The sequence below is a fragment of the Vidua chalybeata genome, chromosome 1 (assembly GCF_026979565.1).
Source record: "Vidua chalybeata isolate OUT-0048 chromosome 1, bVidCha1 merged haplotype, whole genome shotgun sequence".
Classification (NCBI taxonomy): domain Eukaryota; kingdom Metazoa; phylum Chordata; class Aves; order Passeriformes; family Viduidae; genus Vidua; species Vidua chalybeata.
This window is the reverse complement of record NC_071530.1, coordinates 44158814-44177844: the sequence shown is the minus strand read 5'-3', so window position 1 is coordinate 44177844 and position 19031 is coordinate 44158814. Positions and strand designations below refer to the sequence as shown.

Below are 19031 nucleotides of genomic sequence, written 5' to 3'. Positions count from 1 at the left end.
TCACAAAGATGACAGAGATGCTCCAATGAAAACCTTTTGTTGTGCCTGTCACAGTTTTATTTTGGTGTCCTGAGTGGTTTCCCTTGCTACTAAAAGTGAACTGAATACTGTATAAGTTGGCTTTACAGATTGTCTTGAACAGGCCTTGCAGTGAAACAGCTTTTCCATGGGATAAGAGAGTGCCTGGGCCTTAGCAAACATGGAAAGATTAGTAACCGGCAAGATCAAGTATTAGTTCTTTCTCACTCTTGATCGTCTTCAAATACTTTTGTTTTTTAACTAGCCTCCTTTACATTAAACCTGCCAGGGAAGGAATATGGCAGGAGAGACTTTGAAGATGTAGATGTTTAGGATAAGGCCAGTCATTTAATAAGCTTTTAAAGGCTACCAGCAACTGAAGAGTCTGAGACTTGGGGGCACGAATACAAAGCACACAGAACACAAAGCCTTTACACCACACTGTCATCCTTCCTTTGTATCTAAACTCATCACAATAAACACAAAAGTGGCCTGAGAACACTTCTGCTTTCACTACTGCCTTGCTTTTTTTAGACCAGCCTTTAAGAGGACCTCATAGTGATGCTTAGGTGATGGATGGCTGGGACATTTAGAAAAAAAAAAAAAAAAAAAAATCAATCTCAGGTATCAACTGCTCCTCAGAGTGGAAACAGTCCAGACTTCTTACCTACCTGTAGAAACTGTTTCGTGACATTTAACAGATCACTGAACATGACAAAGAAAGCTCCCTGCTGTGCTATTTCACATTTAAGAAGAATAAACTCATCACCCCTAAAGGTGATGTTTTTTGCATCAGTGATTTTTATTTTAAGTAAAATTCAGCATACAAAATGACTATTTCTGTCATGTTTGAGGTAAGAAGTTTCAGTTCTTTTTTTAAATGAGGAGTTCTGTCTATAGCAGCTTTGCAAGCACAGCATGTAGAAAGCAAATTAGGCTGAGGAAAAGGATGACTGACACCATTTACAGAATCACCAGTGGATAGAAACAGTAGAATGCACAGGGCTGGTCCACTGAAAGAAAAAAATGAGGGGAATTGCAGCTTAACACTGAACAAGGAAAAGATGTTTTTGGCTTAAATAATTTCCTTGTCAGCAAAAACAGGTATCTTAGCCAAAGGGAATTCATGCATTCAAAAATATTGAAATAAATTGTGAGTGAATCACCTGAGAAACAATAACAGTGGTTGTCTCTAAAATGAGGAAATTATTCACTTCCTTTTTTAAGTTCTCTCTCAGATGGCTCTGTTTTGCTGCAGGAAATTTGGAATAAATTAAGAAGTTACAAAGAAAGGAACTGTACAATGAACTGGTAGCACAAACACTTTACTAGCAAGGAAGAATGGGAGCTACAGATGTGCACACTGTGATCCAAATTCCCCTGAAATGCAAAAGAAGAACCCCACAAAGCCAGACAACACACAAAGGAGCTGGGTACCTGATGGAGAGAATGGTTTGATGAGAAAGCTAAATGTTTGTCCATCTGTGACTTTGGCAGCCTGGATCCACACAATCAATCATAATACTAATTCTTGCATTAGTAATCCCTTTTTATTTACTGTCATCTGCTTCTCTTGTGGGCCAGCCTCTTCTGAAAGAGGACTTGTCTGAATAATCTGTCCCTGGCCAGCACTAAGATCAGACAGAATGGATGGTGCACTGGCATATCAGTGGTAAGTATGTAGTTAGTGGGTTAGGTTAATGTCTGTCTCCAGTTCTTCCTTGGGCAAAACTCCTATGCCTCCTATAAAATGGCAAATTAATGATGAGACTTCCCATAAAAGATGGGAGGGGCTGAAATAATATTTTGGTGAAAAGCAAAGTTTTTATGGTATGGGTTGTTCCACATTTTGCTTTTATTAAGTTCCTTCCTGTTGCACTTAATGTGCCCCCCCCACACCAACCAATATAAAAGGTTAATCTCCTTCGAGTCAGGCCATTGAGGTTTGATCCACCCTATGATTTATTTGGTCAGTGTCACATATGCTGATACCATTTAGTAAAGAGGTAAAATGACTTCTTCTCTTCCCCTGCAAAACATTTAGTTTTACAGAAACATCACTGAGAACGCTTTCCCTTTTCCCCATAATCTTCTATCTCCTGCCATTCTCCTTTTCTTAATCTCTGCCAGGTTCTCCAAAAAGCATCTGAAAAAGACAGGCTGCCATGTGTTACAAGGGACCTCAGAGCTCCCCTGCTGGAGACTCAGTCCTTTCCACTCTTCTTTCTCTCCAAGCAATTGCAGGACCTGCACTCACAATACCTTTCCTCTATTTTCTGCATTGTCTCATTTGCTCAGAGATTTATTATTTTTTCCTGTTTTCTCTCCAGTTTTCCTCGCAGGCTCTCCCAGGGACTCTGTTCATTGGAAAGCCATCAGAAGGTATTTCAGGATTCATTCACATCCTCTTGATTTTCACGAACTGGTATATATATCTTTTAATCTTAATTTTCTGGAGTTCACACATCATAAGTTTTCAGCATCTGTAACTGCAACCATTTTTCTCTTTTTGTGGCTGAGCATTCCTCTTTCTGCAGAAACGTTCTTGCTCAGTTTCCTTACAAAGGCAGCCCTTCCCATCTGGCAATTTAGCATGAAATGAGTTGGTATTATGGCAGGTGCATTTGCTACTCAAAGCCTTCCAAAGAAGGACTGGGCAAAAAGCACTGTACCAGGTAGGTGATTTCTTCAAACTAGTGCCATATGGATCATTCTAAACTGGAATTCACATGGCTGCAGACCTTTTCTCTACTGACAGTATGCCCAAAAGATTAGAAGCATATCTGAAGTGCAGCCTGTGTGCTAAGGACAGGTCTTGAAAGACTGCTGATGACGGTCAATGCCTCTTGCAAAATGTTGCTGCTGATGGGAAATCATTCCTAATAGAGTTCTTACAAGGTCAAAGAGATTTAATATCTGGATTCAGTTCTATTCACCTCTCCATCTGGAAATCAAGAAAAATCATCACTGATGAAATTCAAAGAAGATATCTAGTTTGATAGAGCTGAAAATAATGAGTGGGGCAAGACAAGCATGCAGATGCATGGTGGTTTACTGAGGAGAAAAAATTTACAGCCAGAATGAAGAAACGTCAGTGCCCAAGAGTGCATTGTAAAGAGCAAGAGGTGGTTTTTTTTCCTGAAAAGCATGTACTCAAAGAAAGATTTTCTGTCATAGTTATTGTGGCTGAAGAGCTGAACTTGTGGCTCTAGTGCCACAGATTGTTTCAGATTGACAACAACATGTCAAAGAAGAGATTAAAGACGTCCTAACAGAGGCAAAAGAACAGCAAGAGGAACAGCTTCTGGTTTCTGTGAGCAGAGCTGATGAAATGAGTACAACAGTATTGTCTACTTATCTGATGTACACATCAGACTTTAAGGACTGCTAGCAAACTGAAGAGAAAATATAAGTGATCTGCAGAGCAATAACATGCACAGGAGGAACATCTCCCAGAGACCAATTTAAAAATCAACAGATGCAGCTTGTGAAAGATGACTGACAAGGTCCTTCCCATACAATTGCTTTATTCTGGCAAAACCTGAAACCAGTAGATCCTGCATCTCATGCTTCAGGCTTTTCACATCATATTCACATCAAACTTTTCAGCCAAATAGAAGTTATTGGGCAGTGTAACAGTGTCAGAGATAGCAGATGAGATAGCAGCAAATGGCATAACTGAACAAAAGCTATACCTATGTCTGAAATATCACCAGAGAGCAAACAAGAAAACATATAATCTCTTGTGGACAGAGATGTCTGATTCTTCCTACTCTCACTACCACCTGTAGATTTCTTGTTTCTGCTTCTCATTGTGTATTTTCAGGTTCTGCTGATCACAAGAAAGCAGTCTCCCCTGTTGAGAAATGGCTTGTACTTTTGCTTTGCTGGCCTATTCTGGGAAACAGAGGAGACCAGCACCTGCCAGCTGCCAGCACAGCCGTTCTGCTGGCAGGACTCACAACCATCCCGCTTGACTACCATACATCCTTTGTGCTCTCTTCTCCCTTCTCAGGATCCCCCAAAAGACAAATAAGGCCCATCTCACTCTCAAGAGAAATTCATAGAAGCTGCTGAGCTTCCTGGTGTGACAGAGAGCCTTGGTAAACCTCAGCACTTTGCATGCTCTGACCTTAGCCCACACACACGCGCACATCCTACTTCTTATTCGGTATTCTGACCACTGTTACATTTTGCCCTGGGCAGTGGTAGGAGGTAGATTTGCTGTATATAAAACCTGCAAACAGAAAACATCAAGCAAAAAGGTAGTGTGAATTAACATGCCTTCATTTCTATTTTTAGTAAGATAAGTAAGATTTAGGAAGATCAAGCAATAGTGATTAAAAGGACCCTTCCCTGCATTATCTATACTGTAGGAATGAGCCCCCTGTTGACGGAGTAAACAAGTTACCCTTTGTCTCCTTAAAAAAGACAAAAGCCCAGAAGTTTCTCTCCTCAATTTGGTTAAAAGACACCTCATAGGACCTTGGAGACTTCACCTCAAACTTAAGGATAGCCAATTGGACAGAAGCCAAAAAGTCCTACCTAAGCAATTCACTAGAAAAGAAGAGAACAAAAGAAGTAAATCGCTTTTTGTGAAGTGTTTTAGCAAGAGCAAGAACCTGTAAAGAGTTTTTTTATTTTGCCTTTTATTAAAACTTTTTTGTTTCCAACACTGTCACAGGAGCCATACTGCTACTTTTATGCCACTTGAGGTAGCTGATCTATCAAGGGTATAATGTTTGTCTATGAGAGCTTATAAGATCTGTCTCAAATAGATAAAACATTACTATACAGCTTTTCTCTTCTGCAATTACATAATGCAACTTGCAAAATTAGTTATCTGTCAGAGAAGGACTAGAAACACACTTCCCACACACCCACCAAGCACCTGCCTCCTCTCTGCTTTCTACAGAGGATTCTTTGATTTTTTTTTTTCTGAGATTAAGAAAAGAACAAGGTTTCAGTTAAATGAGAGCTGAGTGACATCTATGCTTAGTGACTTCAGTTTGAAAGATTGTTGGATGAGATGAAAATGCATTAACTCAGTAATCAGTCTCCCAGTGGAAACTGTGGGGTTTTTTTAAACATTATAAGATGTGTTTAATTCTATTTCTGACTTAAAGGGACTATCTCTGACGAGCACTGAGGAGAGAACTACTTGTGATACAAGTCTAAGGAAGTCGAAGCTTCCGCTAAGAGACACAGCTACCTAGTGATATCTGCTTTTTACATCTGGTGAATATTGCTGTGTGGGTGGCACCTCCCTGGCAGAGCTACCTGAAGAGAAGCTAGAGATTCTGCACCGTTAGAGCAAAGAAGATTCTTCACATCATCTGAGAGGAAAGGAGGAGAAAAGGTAAAATTCATAAAATGCAATTGCTCAAACATTTATGTATCATGTACACCCATGGTATGTGTGAATGTAATGCTTTTTCATTTACTTTTTGTAGTTGCTTAGGTAATTTTTCTAAGCAGTTTTAAGAATTCTTGCATCATCAGAAGTGGGTGTATTCTGTGAGTGTATGTTTTTAAGTATTCAAATATATTATGCTGAACCCAGATTAAATTCAGGTGTGTCTGGGTGCACTTGCAGTTAGGTGCAGCTGTCATTTCTACACCACTGGTGTCAAATGGTTCTGTCCTTGTGCCTTGTCAATCAGATTAAATTCCTCTCCGTGTAGAATGGAACAGAACTGTAGGCTGGAAAGGTGTCATGCTTGGGACCACACACAGTAGGTCTCAGATTAGTGATAATCAATGTTTGCTGGTATGTAGCAGCAACACACAGGGCTAAGTCAAGTAAAACTAAGAAACTCATTTCTCTTCTGCTTCCCATTCATAAAATGAAGACGAAGGGGAAGAACATAGCTCAGGCTTAGAGTTCTGATATATTAGACTAAAAAAATGCCACTTGTAATGTGAATAACACACACAAGTAAGAACAGAACTCAGACTTAAATTTCTGGTATGTTAGGCTAAAAGAATGATGCTGTGATGTGAACAACACACAGACTCATAAGTCAGCAAGATATTTTCCCTGTGTCCAACTTATATCACTTAAAACTCTGTATCTGCCTATTAGAAAAGAATATACATATGAAGATGACAAATTCCTGTTATTCATTCCTGTTATTTCATTCAGCCACTGAAAAGAAGCCCTTATTGAAAGCTCATGACAGCTTTCAGTAAATGTAATGTCATAAGAAAAGTCTGATGCATGTCTATCACTGTCTTCCTATGGTGGGTGACATATGCCTGATAGGAGAGGTGAGTGAGTGAAATTCTGAACTGCTATGAACAATGAGTTTGCTTTTTACTTTGCTCTGCATGGAACTTAACCCTCTCTGATTTGCCAGCTTTGGCCCACATCTGTCACTCCCATTTGCTTTCCTGTCATCCATTTGAACGTCCCTTTGTGCTTGATGTGCAAGTTGCACAGTACTGCAAGGACTAAGCACATGCATGCTAAGGACAGTACCTTGTTCAAGCATGCACGTGCATCCATCCTATAATGCTTACATAATGTCTGAGAACCTGCAGCGAGTCATGTCCCGAGCTGTCACTCGTGATTCAGATTTGTGGAGTAACCATGTGGTCTTGACGCACTGAAAGTCACTGACATTTTTATATTCTTCCCTTCTTAGAACTGGGGGATAAAACATGAGTTCTTCAAGTACAGAGTCCCTTGAAGTCGAACTCTCAACCTTTTATGACTATTATGATAGTTATTACGATGCTCCAAAACTATGCAGTAAAGAAGGCGTCAGAAGGTTTGCAGCCTCCTTCCTACCTGTTCTGTATTCCCTGGTATTCCTGGTCGGGCTCGCTGGAAACATTCTGGTCATCGTGGTCCTCTTCAAATACAAGAGGCTGAAGAGCATGACTGATGTGTACCTGCTAAACCTCGCCATCTCAGATTTGCTCTTTGTTTTATCCTTGCCATTCTGGTCTTATTTCACAGTAGACCAATGGGTTTTTGGAACTCCCTGGTGTAAAATCATTTCATGGATCTACCTGGTTGGGTTTTACAGTGGGATATTTTTTATTATGCTCATGAGCATAGACAGATACCTGGCAATTGTTCGTGCAGTGCTTTCCTTGAAAGCAAGGACCACCTTCCATGGCTTGATTACTAGCCTTGTTGTGTGGCTAGTAGCTCTTTCAGCCTCAGTCCCCGAGCTTGTATTTAGAGAGTCTTTTAATGAACATAATTTTACTACCTGCAAGCTGAGATTTCCAGGCAATTTCACAACATGGAAGCTTTTTTCCACTTTGGAAGTCAACATTTTAGGGCTCCTAATCCCTTTTATAATTATGACATTTTGCTACTCCATGATCATTAAAACATTAATTCACTGTAGAAATGACAAAAAGAATAAGGCTGTGAAGATGATTTTTGTTGTCATGATTGTGTTTTTCTTTTTTTGGACCCCCTACAACATTGTTATTTTCTTACAACTGCTGGAATTTATGGGAGTCATTAAAGACTGTCAAGTGAGCAGGAGTCTGGACTACGCTTTCCAGGTAACAGAAATCCTCAGCCTTTTTCACTGTTGCCTCAACCCAGTCATCTACTTCTTCATGGGGGAGAAATTTAAGAAGTACCTGAAGATGCTCTTTAAGAACTGGCAGTTACCAGGGTATTTCTGCAAGTGGTGTGGAGTTCACATCACCTACCACACTGAATCTACCAGTTCATTCCACACACAGTCTACAGGGGACCAAGATGCGTTGTAACACATTTCAGACCAGCCACTGAACTCAGCAGCAAGCAAACTGACAACAGCAGGAACTTTGAAAAGCAGGAACTTTGAAAAGCTAAGCAAATGCAGACACATTTAACAATAAGCTAGTGCCAGATAATTACTTGCTTCAGTTTTATTTGTGCCTCTAGATTTTCTGAGTATTACGACAGAAGGTCTCCCAAATGTGGAACATGGAGGATGGACATGCAAGGTTTCTCTGCTGTGATTACAAATCACTGCTCAGCTCTGTGCAAAGCACTGCACTGCATGGCTTCTTTTTCACCACCATCAAGACATTGGCCTGCATGGAGGAGCAAAGGTGAGACAGTACCTTGTCATCAGCACATGCACTTGGAAAACATATTCATGTATTCATGAAGGAAGATTGTAATCATACTTTTTTATTCTGCAGTTGATCTGTGTAGGACATGTTCACCCATGATTCTTAGTCAGCTATTAGCAGTACCTGCTACATTTAAATGTTTTGTTTCAGGGGGGATGATATACCCCATATCATTAAGAAACAGCACAAAATATATTCTCTATGTGCACAAAGACACAAAGCAAAGCCATTACTTTTCATTGTAGCTGTGTTTTCTCTCAGGTTGACATATATGCCTACATGTAGGTGTATATATAAAGCATTTTGAATTACTTTATCACTGTAATTCAGGATAGCAATTCTGTATTTTAACTAACATAGGAAATTTTTTGAATAAAATAAAATGTTTTGTATTTTAACTAACAGAAAATGTTTTGAATAAAATATTTTTGAATAAAAGTGTTTAAAAAAACTTATTTTCCAGCATGCATGAATAAATTTGAAGCATCTTGGTTAAAAGTATGTATTTTAAAATGAATGTCCTTTCTTCCAAAAGTACTTAACCCCAAAAATCAATTTTCATTCATTGGAGATGTATCTGGCAAAACAAAAGAAAGTAAAAACAGAGATTGTGTAAAAAGGGTCTGTCATAACTTAGAAACCACACATAGAATCCGTGCATTTGATAACAGCAAAATGCAAACTGTGTGATTTCCCAGTAGCCACTCACAGGATATTAATTCATCAGAAATCTGTAACAGGAAGGAAACTCACACAGCAGGGTTTAGATTTTGGCACAAAAATGATTTTAAAAGAGGCAAAAAATCAGTATGTGGTGGCAGACAAAAGTTGAAAAATATGTATTAGAAGATATTTCTGGTGTGTCTTTTTGCTGGACAACAACAATTCAGATTACTTACTATAAACCAGATGAATTATTTTCTTACACTGTTAATAATAAAGTGTCTGCTCAGCATTCAGCCAAGGCTGCAAACTAGGCATTAAAATGCATCAGGAAAGGGCTGAAGAAGAAATGTAAAAATATTGTAGTGCCATTGTACTCATCACTCTAAATGAGAGACATAAGTGGAAGCTCATCTCCATGTGACCTCTCTCATGACACGAGACTGAAAATAAAATGCAGTACACTTAACTCTCACACACACATGTATCCATCATAATTTTGGGAATGCACTACCATTTGCAGTTTGCTGAGGACGACAAGCAAGGATCTGCATTAATGCAGATAATAATAATAGCTGTGGAAGACATTACTTGAAGTAAGAAGGAGCCCTTATTTTCAAGAAAAAGACTATAAAGTTTTACTACTCAAAACCTTAGAATCCACTGTGTAAATCACTTAGGAAAAACTGATAGAAAGAGTGAGTTACACCACCCATCACCTTTTTTGAAAAGGAAAAGGAAGACAAATTTAAGTGTGACGTGCTTCAAATTCTCACAGACGACACTGAAGCCATCATAACATCCCAAGGTGGCACGGCACATCATCCTCACAGCTGGTGATGCTGATAGCAGAGGCATTGTAAACTGCTGAGCTATGCACTTGTCTGGTGCACAGATTAACCTGGAAGCCAGAGAGCTTCCACTGCAGCTTCTTTTTTCTTTGTCCTGCTCTGTGATCCCTCTAGTCAGCAAGAATGGTCCTTGCTTTCCAGACTAAGGGAAAGGCTGCCTGTGCTGGTCTGGCAAAAATGAGGGTCAACAAGGAACAAGCAAGCTGTAGGCTCTTGACAGCTGTGATGTAAGAGACATGCAGGGCAAAGAGTGGTATCAGGGAATGGCTTGCAGGCTGGTCAGATCTGGGCAAACTCTGTGATGAGGGAGGATACTGTGGAATTAAAGGGGTGCACCCAGCAGCCATGCAGCAATGCCACTAACAGAGCCAGTGCAGAGCCCTTCTCCCACACCAATGTGTCTCATGTCACAGCTCGGCTTTGTACCCCATGGCCTGTGCATGTTTCCCTTGGTGCAGAGGGTTCCTGGTGCAGCCATAACTCCTCCCAGGCGAATGCTGTCTTGTTCCTCTGTGTCATATAGCCTCTTCCAGTTGTCCCAGTAATATTCACAGCTGCTCAATGCGTGTGCTGGACAAGCAACTGAGCTGAGCTGAAAGTTGAGCTCTTAGCAGCTTTGCTGCATTGGGTGCAAAGAGGAGCTCATGTTAAGTTGATGGGTTCAGGAAATCAGGTCCTGAGGCTGGAGCTCATTGAACATGGGTGGCTTCCTCCTCTGTCACCTGAACAAACCCCCTCCCACATGCACCAAGCTGCAGTGGACAATGCCACTCCTCTTTTGAGGGCTTTGAAATCTGCTGATGAGAAAGGACGAGATAATAGCATTAATACAGACAAAAATAAAGTAGGGATTTTCAAAATGTCACTTGATAAAGGTGTTATTTTAGCTGAACAAAAATTTCCAGCAATGAAGAATGTATGTACAAATTTGAGTGAAGACAAAGACATTTGAGTGAAGCAAAGCTGACTCATTCTTAAAGCCACATTTTTACATCAAGGTTCCTCAGAAGGCCACCCTGCATCCTCTCTTCAATTACGCTAAGCAGCCACAGAAAGGTAGATGAAGGGAGAAATCATCTAATTAGATTCAATACAAATAATGATGAAAAGATAACAAGTCAATTGTTTTTTCATTGGTGCTTAGGCCACCACAGACATTCCCTAAACAAAAAGCTGAATTACACATTTACTCTGGAGGATAGTTTTACCCCTTTTAATTGTACAGAAGCAGCATTGTGGTCTGCAGACTGCTCCCAGTCAATCTGCTCCTCTCAGTCTGAGAGCCAGTAAGGAATTGCAATTCTCTTTCCTAGACTGCAACTGCTTGTCACTGTCCCAGCTCTGCACACCTGCTCTGAAGGGGAGTACAAAACTGCCAGCATGGATCTACATGACACATTTTCCTGCAAGAGCTCTTAATTCTTTGCAGTTTTATCCAACATCTCTCTCTTAACACAACCAGAGACCAGCTTCATCACATCCTGCCTTGTGGAAACTCAGGGCAAAGGGAATATTTCTCTGTCTGCCATGAGGGGTTCTGACTCCCAGGGAAGCACTGACTTTTACCCTCATTCATGGAGAAAGCTTCTAAAGCCTCAAGATAAACTAGAGACCACAAAAGTGTGAAATAGATTATAGAGAGTAGTACAGTATGTCACTTGGGTGAGAAATTTAGGTTTAGGGTTTTTAGTATGTTGTAGATGGGAACAAGATGGAGGGTATAGGGTGTTGTCTCATGTTCCTTTTTCTTCCTTCTACTTCCTTCTTCATGGGTTTGGGTGGTATCTTGTAATTGGGTAGAAAAATCTGCATTGTGGGTCTTTAGGGGTCAGTTATTGGGTTACAAGGGAAAATAATCTAGGTGTCACTTCTTAATTGGGCAGCTTAGTTTTTGATTAGGCTTAAAAGGCCTTGTAACATGAGATTGTTAGCCATTTTTGTGCTGTTTTCCTGCATGCAAGGTCTGGTGCAAACAGCATGCTGAAGCTTTGATAAGACAACAATAGAACAAGAAGCTGAAGACTGAAAAAGTCCTGTGTATCTCCTTTTCCTGGCACAGAACTGCTCCAGGAGGGTTTCCCCCATCAGGGGAGCCCCTAGGGAGTGGCCCAACTTGGGGCCAAAAAAGCCATACTGCCTCTTATGCCAACATCTCCATCTGACTTGATTTACAGTTAGAAATCAAGGGCCATTTAATAATATCAATCAAAATAATAATTAAAATAGTGCTTAAGGCAATGCCTACTGAAAGTTCAGCTTTGCTACTCCAGTCATGAAAGGAGACTAGAAATGATACAATAGTGGTGAGATTTGTAGCATTTGTATAACTGATAAGACCATTCAAAGGAGAAGGAGTGGTGGTTGTATCTGCAATCATCTTACACAGCAAGTGCCAATGGCAATCATGGAGAAATCAGTCCTAAAGCAGTGAGCCCTATCACTAAGGAGACACCAAGTTAGAAGCTCCCAGGGTGATTTTCATTCTCACAGTCATCCAGCAGCAACATCCATCACAAAAACTAACAAAATCCTATCTTATGGGACAGTCATTGAGTCAAAGACACTTCTCACAGAAATGAAGCTCAAAAACAATGAAGCTGACATGCATGCCCAAATACATGATTGATGAATGGATCACACTCCTTCAGTGTTTGTACTTTTTAAATTTATTTTTTTTTTTCAAGTCATGATTGAAGAGTTTAAGTTTCTCTGGGTTTTCATTTCTTGTTTCAAAACAAGTAACAGAACACATCCAGTATAAGTAGCTCTGTAACTGAACAATGTAAGCTCTTTGTGAATTTAAGTGTTGCAAAATAAAACTGCTAAAGGCACTAAGAATTTTTTTAAATTCCAAGATTTTTGCTTGCTTGCATTTAACAATAGCAAGTAATCAAGAATCTGATCTGCAAGAATCAGATCTTTTTCCATAGATACAAAATGCTCATAAAAAATACTCTTGGTGATGCTAGCAACATGTAAGACAACAGAGACTGAATGAAGATTGACATTACTAAATGCACTCTTCTCAAGAGAGACTAGTGGCATACAATCAGCATTTTGTAAGAAAGTCCAAGCAGCCAAGTTCAGGAAGAGACTTTGTATCTGGGACAACAGGTGGACATCGCAGCATGAAAAGCATATTTGTTTCTTTGGCACAGGAACTTTGCACTCCTTATAGAACCTTCATAGAAGTACTGTGGTTTGGGCAGGACAATGGAAGAGAGGGGCCCTCCCTAGCATTTAACCTGTCACCGTTACTCACAAACAGAGAGAGTAGTACTGGCTCATAGTAACACAAATGCATCTTAATCAAAGTGAGGAAAGACCACAACACATCTCTGTACCTGCTTATAACTAGTAAGCTGAAATTTGACCCCAAGCAAGACCATGACTGCAGGCTGAGTGAGTGACTTGCCTTTTCTGCCATCAAAGTATGTGGGAAAGCTGCAAAAAGTGCATAGAAGGAATATAAGGATGGATTTTGCTGTTGCTTACACCCTTTTTGCTCATTCACAAGCACTGGGAATGGAAAGAAAATATGTCTGGTTGATTGCAGGGAGCAATGACATGTTCTGCAGGCTCTGCAGATAAACAGCACTGGGAAGCTGCAGAGAACAGATCTGCCCTTGCTATGAAGAATCTTGTTTATGCTTTCTAGAACAGCGAAACCCATAGTATGAGGTGTCACACAAAACTCCTCAGTCCTACAAAGAAAGGGCTGAAGGGTTTACTAAAGGAAAAATTCTGGCTGTTTTCTCCTCAGTTCTGCTTTACCAGCCCATCCTTGCACAATGCAGGTCACTACTCGCTTCCTCTCCTCAGAAATACTAGAGAACCTCAAAAATCTCCCATGGGAAGGTTGGAGCCTGTCTGCTGCTGCTCTGGCTTTTTGCATGAACCTCACACACCACCACTTCATCTCCACAGTCACATGGAGTCAATCCATTCAATTCCTCACTGGCTTAAGCTCACACTCTCTGTACACAGAAGTCACACAGTAGGATGCCCGTCTTGTCATGACACCGCAAAGTGTTTTCCTTTTGACAAGGCAGTTCCATGAAGATGTCCCAGCTCCTTGCAGGGCAGTTTGACTGGATGACCTTTAAAGGTCTCTTCCAACCCAAACACTTCTATGATTCGAAGAAAATATGGAAAGGGCAAATTTTTGATGGCAAGTGTGTTGGCTAATGATAAACACCTTTTAGCCTAAAATTTCCTCTACATTTTCATTTCATCTTCACATTAAAACTATTTTAGAGTAAGCCAAGCCTATTTGTCAACATTACTGCAATTAATTCTTGCATTAATTCTGCTCTGAATTCTTATTATAATTTTATTCTGATGGGGGAAATAATTTCAGAAGTCCTCAAGTAATCAAAAATTGTAGAAAAAATGCAAGGATTTGTCTTATTTAGCACACCTAAGCAACTTAAATAAAATAAATCTATCACATTGCCCAATAAGTAGCTCATTACACATATCCATAGGAATGTACCAGACCTTAGGGAAAAAAGCTAGCATTAGAAGCAAAATTTCAGTAAAGTGATGAGTGCTGAAGACTACTGGAAAAAAATAAGATTTTTTTCTGTGTTTTTTTTTTTTTTTTTTTAATCTACTGCCTATAGTGTAAAAGACTACAGCATTTTATAGACTCTATCAACATGAAACTGTGAATAGAATTTAAACAATCAAACATCATATTAGCATTTATGAAAGGTCAATTCTTAAGTGATAACTATTTACAATTTGAGTCAGAGACTGAGAAAGCAAGGTTAGTACTAGATACACAAGGTTATGCTGAATTTTAATTTGCATGTTGGTTTTTTTTTTTTTTTAATTCCAGGAATGGGTTTGCACAGAGGCAGAGCAACTATTAATAGTGTCAGAAACAGGGGGGAAGGAAAAAAGCCCAACTTTTCTTTAAGTTAATTCACAATGAAGACCTCAATCGTAATATGATACAATAGAATGTGACCTGAATTTTAGGAGGGCACATGCCAAATTCTTGAATTGTCATACCCGCATAATTCAGTGAGTATGTAGAGGCTTCCAGGTTCCTAGAGAAATGTAAATAAAGCTCTATAATTGTTAACTAATTGTAACAGAGATAGCAGTGGAAGAGCTGACACTGCCCAAAAACAGAGCAAATAGGCAGCTAGTATCAATGTTAATTCTAGGGACACCTAAAAAGTCTGCCATGTTTTCTAGACCTGAGGCCACAAGATTTCATAAAGTTACTGCTTTTGCAAAAGCAAAATGAAGCACAGTAAAAAAACAAAATTAAAAATAAAAATCAGTGAGATCCTTCACAACAAAAGCCACAGCTGCCTGGTCAGGGAATGGCACGAGGTGAGAGTGTACTCCAACAAGAGCAGTGGCTGAGAACCTGGTAGGTGAGACCCCATACAGACTCAGCAGCCAGATGTGATATTTGAATGAAAGTCTGTTTCTCCTTTGCGACTGCAAATGCAGAGAGTCCCATACAGACAGACTGTGGTACATAGGGGCAGAATGAAATTGGCACCAGCTGTATTTGTGCAGATAATAGTCATATTTAGAAAAAAATCCCATGTTTTATTAACACTGCCTTACTAAATGCCCTCCACTGTCTGCACTGGCCTCCTTATCATGGTGGTGCAGACTTCAGCCAGGCAGAAGTAACCTAGCCGTATCAGTACCTATTAATCTGAGTTAATATACCCAAACCAGACTATAGTACCCTAGTCCTTTACTTCTCTCTGCAAACAAACTAACAAAATCTGTTGAGGTTCGACCTTTACCTTTGCAAGGGATGTCGGGCAATCTGAGCCTTGCATTAGCCAAATAGAAATCAAAACTCTGCCCTCCTTTGTAAAACAAGGCATTTTGCAGATGAAAAATACTACAATTAGATAGCATTACAGAAACAAAAATCTGTGTATTACTTGTTAGATTCTTTGCTTTGTCTCAAGACATCAAGAACCATGCAATCTTATTTACTCACAGCCCAGAAAGTTTAATCTCCTTCCACAGAAGATGAAAACAACTTCATGATGTGTTATTCTAAACACAAGTCTTCGGTTTTGAGCAATTTCTTCCAAACATTTCTCAGCCAATGGGTGATTGTCCTGAATCATGAAGGTTTGAAGACTAAACCCCTACCTCTTTTTAACTTGTTTGCCCAATTTAACTGAGGTTTTGACATTTGTAATCAGCAGGGGGTTTCACCAATTTGCATGAACGCACTAAAACAGGTAATAGGAAAAAACAGAACTTCACAAGAAAGGATAGGAACATTCTTTCAAAGCCAAACCAGCATCACAATTTTGCACCAAAAGGTCTACAGCCTGATAAAAATGAGCAAGCTCTCAAATCAGGATACACTATGGAGCACCAACCAAGGCTGTCGAACAGAGCTTATACTTTTAAATTATTTCAGTTGCTGTTTGTCTTGCAGAGTGTGAACTTCAGAGTTTTGGACTGTTATTTTTGCAAACTGAGTCATGGCAAGCAAGCAGCTGAATCAGCAGTCAAAGCTGAGTCTGTTGTACTGGAAAGAGCTTAAAAGCTCTGAAATTCTAGCTCAAATTTGTACAAAAAAAAAGATTTCACCTTAAACTTCTAGGTCCTGAAACTCAAAAAGAGATGATCTGATATGCTCTACTTCAAAAGAAGATACTGGGCTAGATGGACCTCAGGCAAACTCAGTGCCATTATTCTTATACACAAAACCAGAGTTCTATTAAATGAGATAAAGAGAACAAATGCAACAAAAAAATATGAGCTGATCTTTGTGTATTTTTAAATCTCTTGCCCTCTGGGACAAAAGGGTTCTTGTGAGCTGTGCCAAATCCTTGATGAACTCAGAGAGAGGAGAAACCTTAGCAATCTCTGAAGGTTCGTACACCCACCTTGCAGGACAAGTACAACAGCATGGTTATGTGTCCAGAGAAGGTGCTTGCTCACCAGCAACCACAAAGAAAGCAAACCAGAGATCATCCAACCTATTGTTTTGTGAACTGAAAATAAGTGATGCCTATCAATGACTGACAGAACCAGCATGGTTTCTATCTTGCTCAGATAAAATGAAAGACAAGATGGTGACAAGCAGGTGGGGAGAAACTACCAGCAGAGCTACTGAGGGACATTCCCCATTCTTGCAGTTAGGCAGATTTTTATTAGGATTTGGATTAATTTTCCCTACATTGCACATCCAGCCAGGGGAGCTGAACCTTTACTACAGTTCACCTCCCTTCTTTCATGTAAAAATTCTCTACTTGTAGCTAAGAGCTCAGCATCATTCACCTTTGCCAGTTTAGTGAGATGCAAGGCCATAGCATGTAGCTGGAGGTACCGGAAGGGGAAATTATTTTCCTTCCCCTCTCCAATGCCAACCTACTTCGTTTAAAAAGAACAACAACAAAAAAATCCCCAATAAATAAAAAACAAGGAAAGTAAAACCAACACAAAACCAAAACCAAAAAAGAACCCACCCTTTACCCAACATATTAGTATGCCTTCCCGTTTTCATTAGGCTTCACATCCAGATCATGCTTTGTAACACTGAATATTCTTTTTGCTTGCAGCTCCATAGCGCTTAAACGTCCCCAGTTACAGCACCTTGTACTGTACCTACAGTAACTGGAGAAACAATTTCCATGCAAGTCAAGTATGCTACTACTGTGATCTCTTTTCAGTATCTTTTCATGGACTGAGTTTTTCAGAATTTAAAAGATAAAAACAAAACCACAACAAAAAGCCTCCTGGCTCATTTCAGCATAGGTAGTGTCTACTCTTGCATCTAAATTACTGGCATCTGTCCAAATTCTCCTTATTTCCTAGGATGGGTGAAAAAGCTTAGTTTTGGGGTGGTAATGGTATGTGGTCCCTCTTATCACAATAAAAGACATTAAGAAGAGTACAAAATCTGGCTAATCCACACAGGATCTACCTTTTTATTTTTTCCAGCACCTCTGAAGCTTTTGAATCAAAGCAGACAGACCTGAGGGGTTAGACTAGAAAAAGTTAAAAATGGGCAGCTCGCTGCTAGCTGTTTCTGCTAAACTTTCCTCTTCTTCAACACAAGCTAGATGGATTCAGTGCTTTAAACAAAGTCATGTCTGAAAGCATCTCTGGCCACAGTCAAAAGACTCAATGTTGTCTTGACTTTAGCTTTTGAAGTAGATACTGCTCTGGATCAAAGGACCAGGAAAGCAACACAGATGGGGATGCAGAAGACAATAGACAATATTTTGCAGGAAATCATGCTAACACTTTGTGAGTTCAGTATAAGGTTCTTGGGTTCTTCAGCACATTGAATCTACCTATTTATTATTAGTACAGACCACATCCTAAAACTGAGGAGGAAAAAGCAGAACAGCTTAAAAGAAAATATGTAAAGTGTATGCAGGATCCAGACTCATCTCTCAAAGTCTTCCAAGAAGCCTTGATAGTACAGCAGTGTTTCAACATCCAGAAATAGAATTTAACATGGAAGACGCAAGAAAAGAGTACCAATTTTTCTTCCGCACAGCTTCTATATTATTCCATTTCTGTTTGCTGTAAGAAGAGCAACTAACACTTTTAGCAAACAGAAGAAAGGTCTAAAGCTCAGCAACAGGGAAAGCATGAGGAAGGTTAGGAGCAAGCTATCAGTTTATTTTTCTTCCTTCTCCTCAACAGTTCATCCTGTGCTTTGGACAACCCCTTCACCCATAGCACAGGAACAAAACCAGATCCCACAGCCACAAGACATAACAGCAGTTCACCCTCTCCCAGGGCAAGTGCTTTGGACAGTGCTATTGGACAAGTCTACAGCCAGAGCACACTTCTGGCTAAATTTAGACTAGAGATCCATGAAGAGTGTTCACTCTGTACACCTGACCACAATGAACTTGAGAAAAGGAACCTCTGAATGAAATTTAAAAGAAAGGAGACAGGCATAAGCAAGCTGGATGCACAGGCATCTTCATCCAGCTTGCAAATTGCCAATGGGTAGGTGGAAGGACTGGAGATCAACTCAATTTTAGACAAACAAAGACATATTGAAGGAATTTTTAAATTTCTCTATACAAAAGCCTTCCCTACTGTGAGAGGAAGAACCAGCAAGAGTTCAGGGAGAATGAAACAGCAAATAGGTAAGAATTTCTTACCTACAGCATCAGAGGGATGAGTTGCTAGGCATCTGCCCACACTGGCCCAGATTTGTGCTCTGGCCCACATTTACAAACACTGAAAATGCTCAGTTAATATTAGTATAGAAGCATAAGCCCTACAGAAACACCAAGTTTATTAAAAATAGTGCACATACTTACAGTGAGTACTTAAAACAGGAAAAGCCTTTCAGATCATAGATACTGGCAGCAATTTCCTACTGAATTTGCACTGATATACAACAGATCCGCTCTACTTAACAAAGGTACCTCCAGT

The 19031-nt window shown here is 39.8% G+C and overlaps 1 protein-coding gene across 1 annotated transcript; it reads left to right on the top strand.

The window, feature by feature from the left end:
• The first annotated feature begins 6681 nt into the window (after window positions 1-6681).
• Window positions 6682-8465, top strand: LOC128789974 (C-C chemokine receptor type 4-like). Its single transcript, XM_053946349.1, has one exon. It carries the CDS (start codon window positions 6682-6684, stop codon window positions 7756-7758), a length of 1077 nt encoding a protein of 358 aa, XP_053802324.1. The 3' UTR covers window positions 7759-8465.
• The last annotated feature ends 10566 nt before the right edge of the window (window positions 8466-19031 follow it).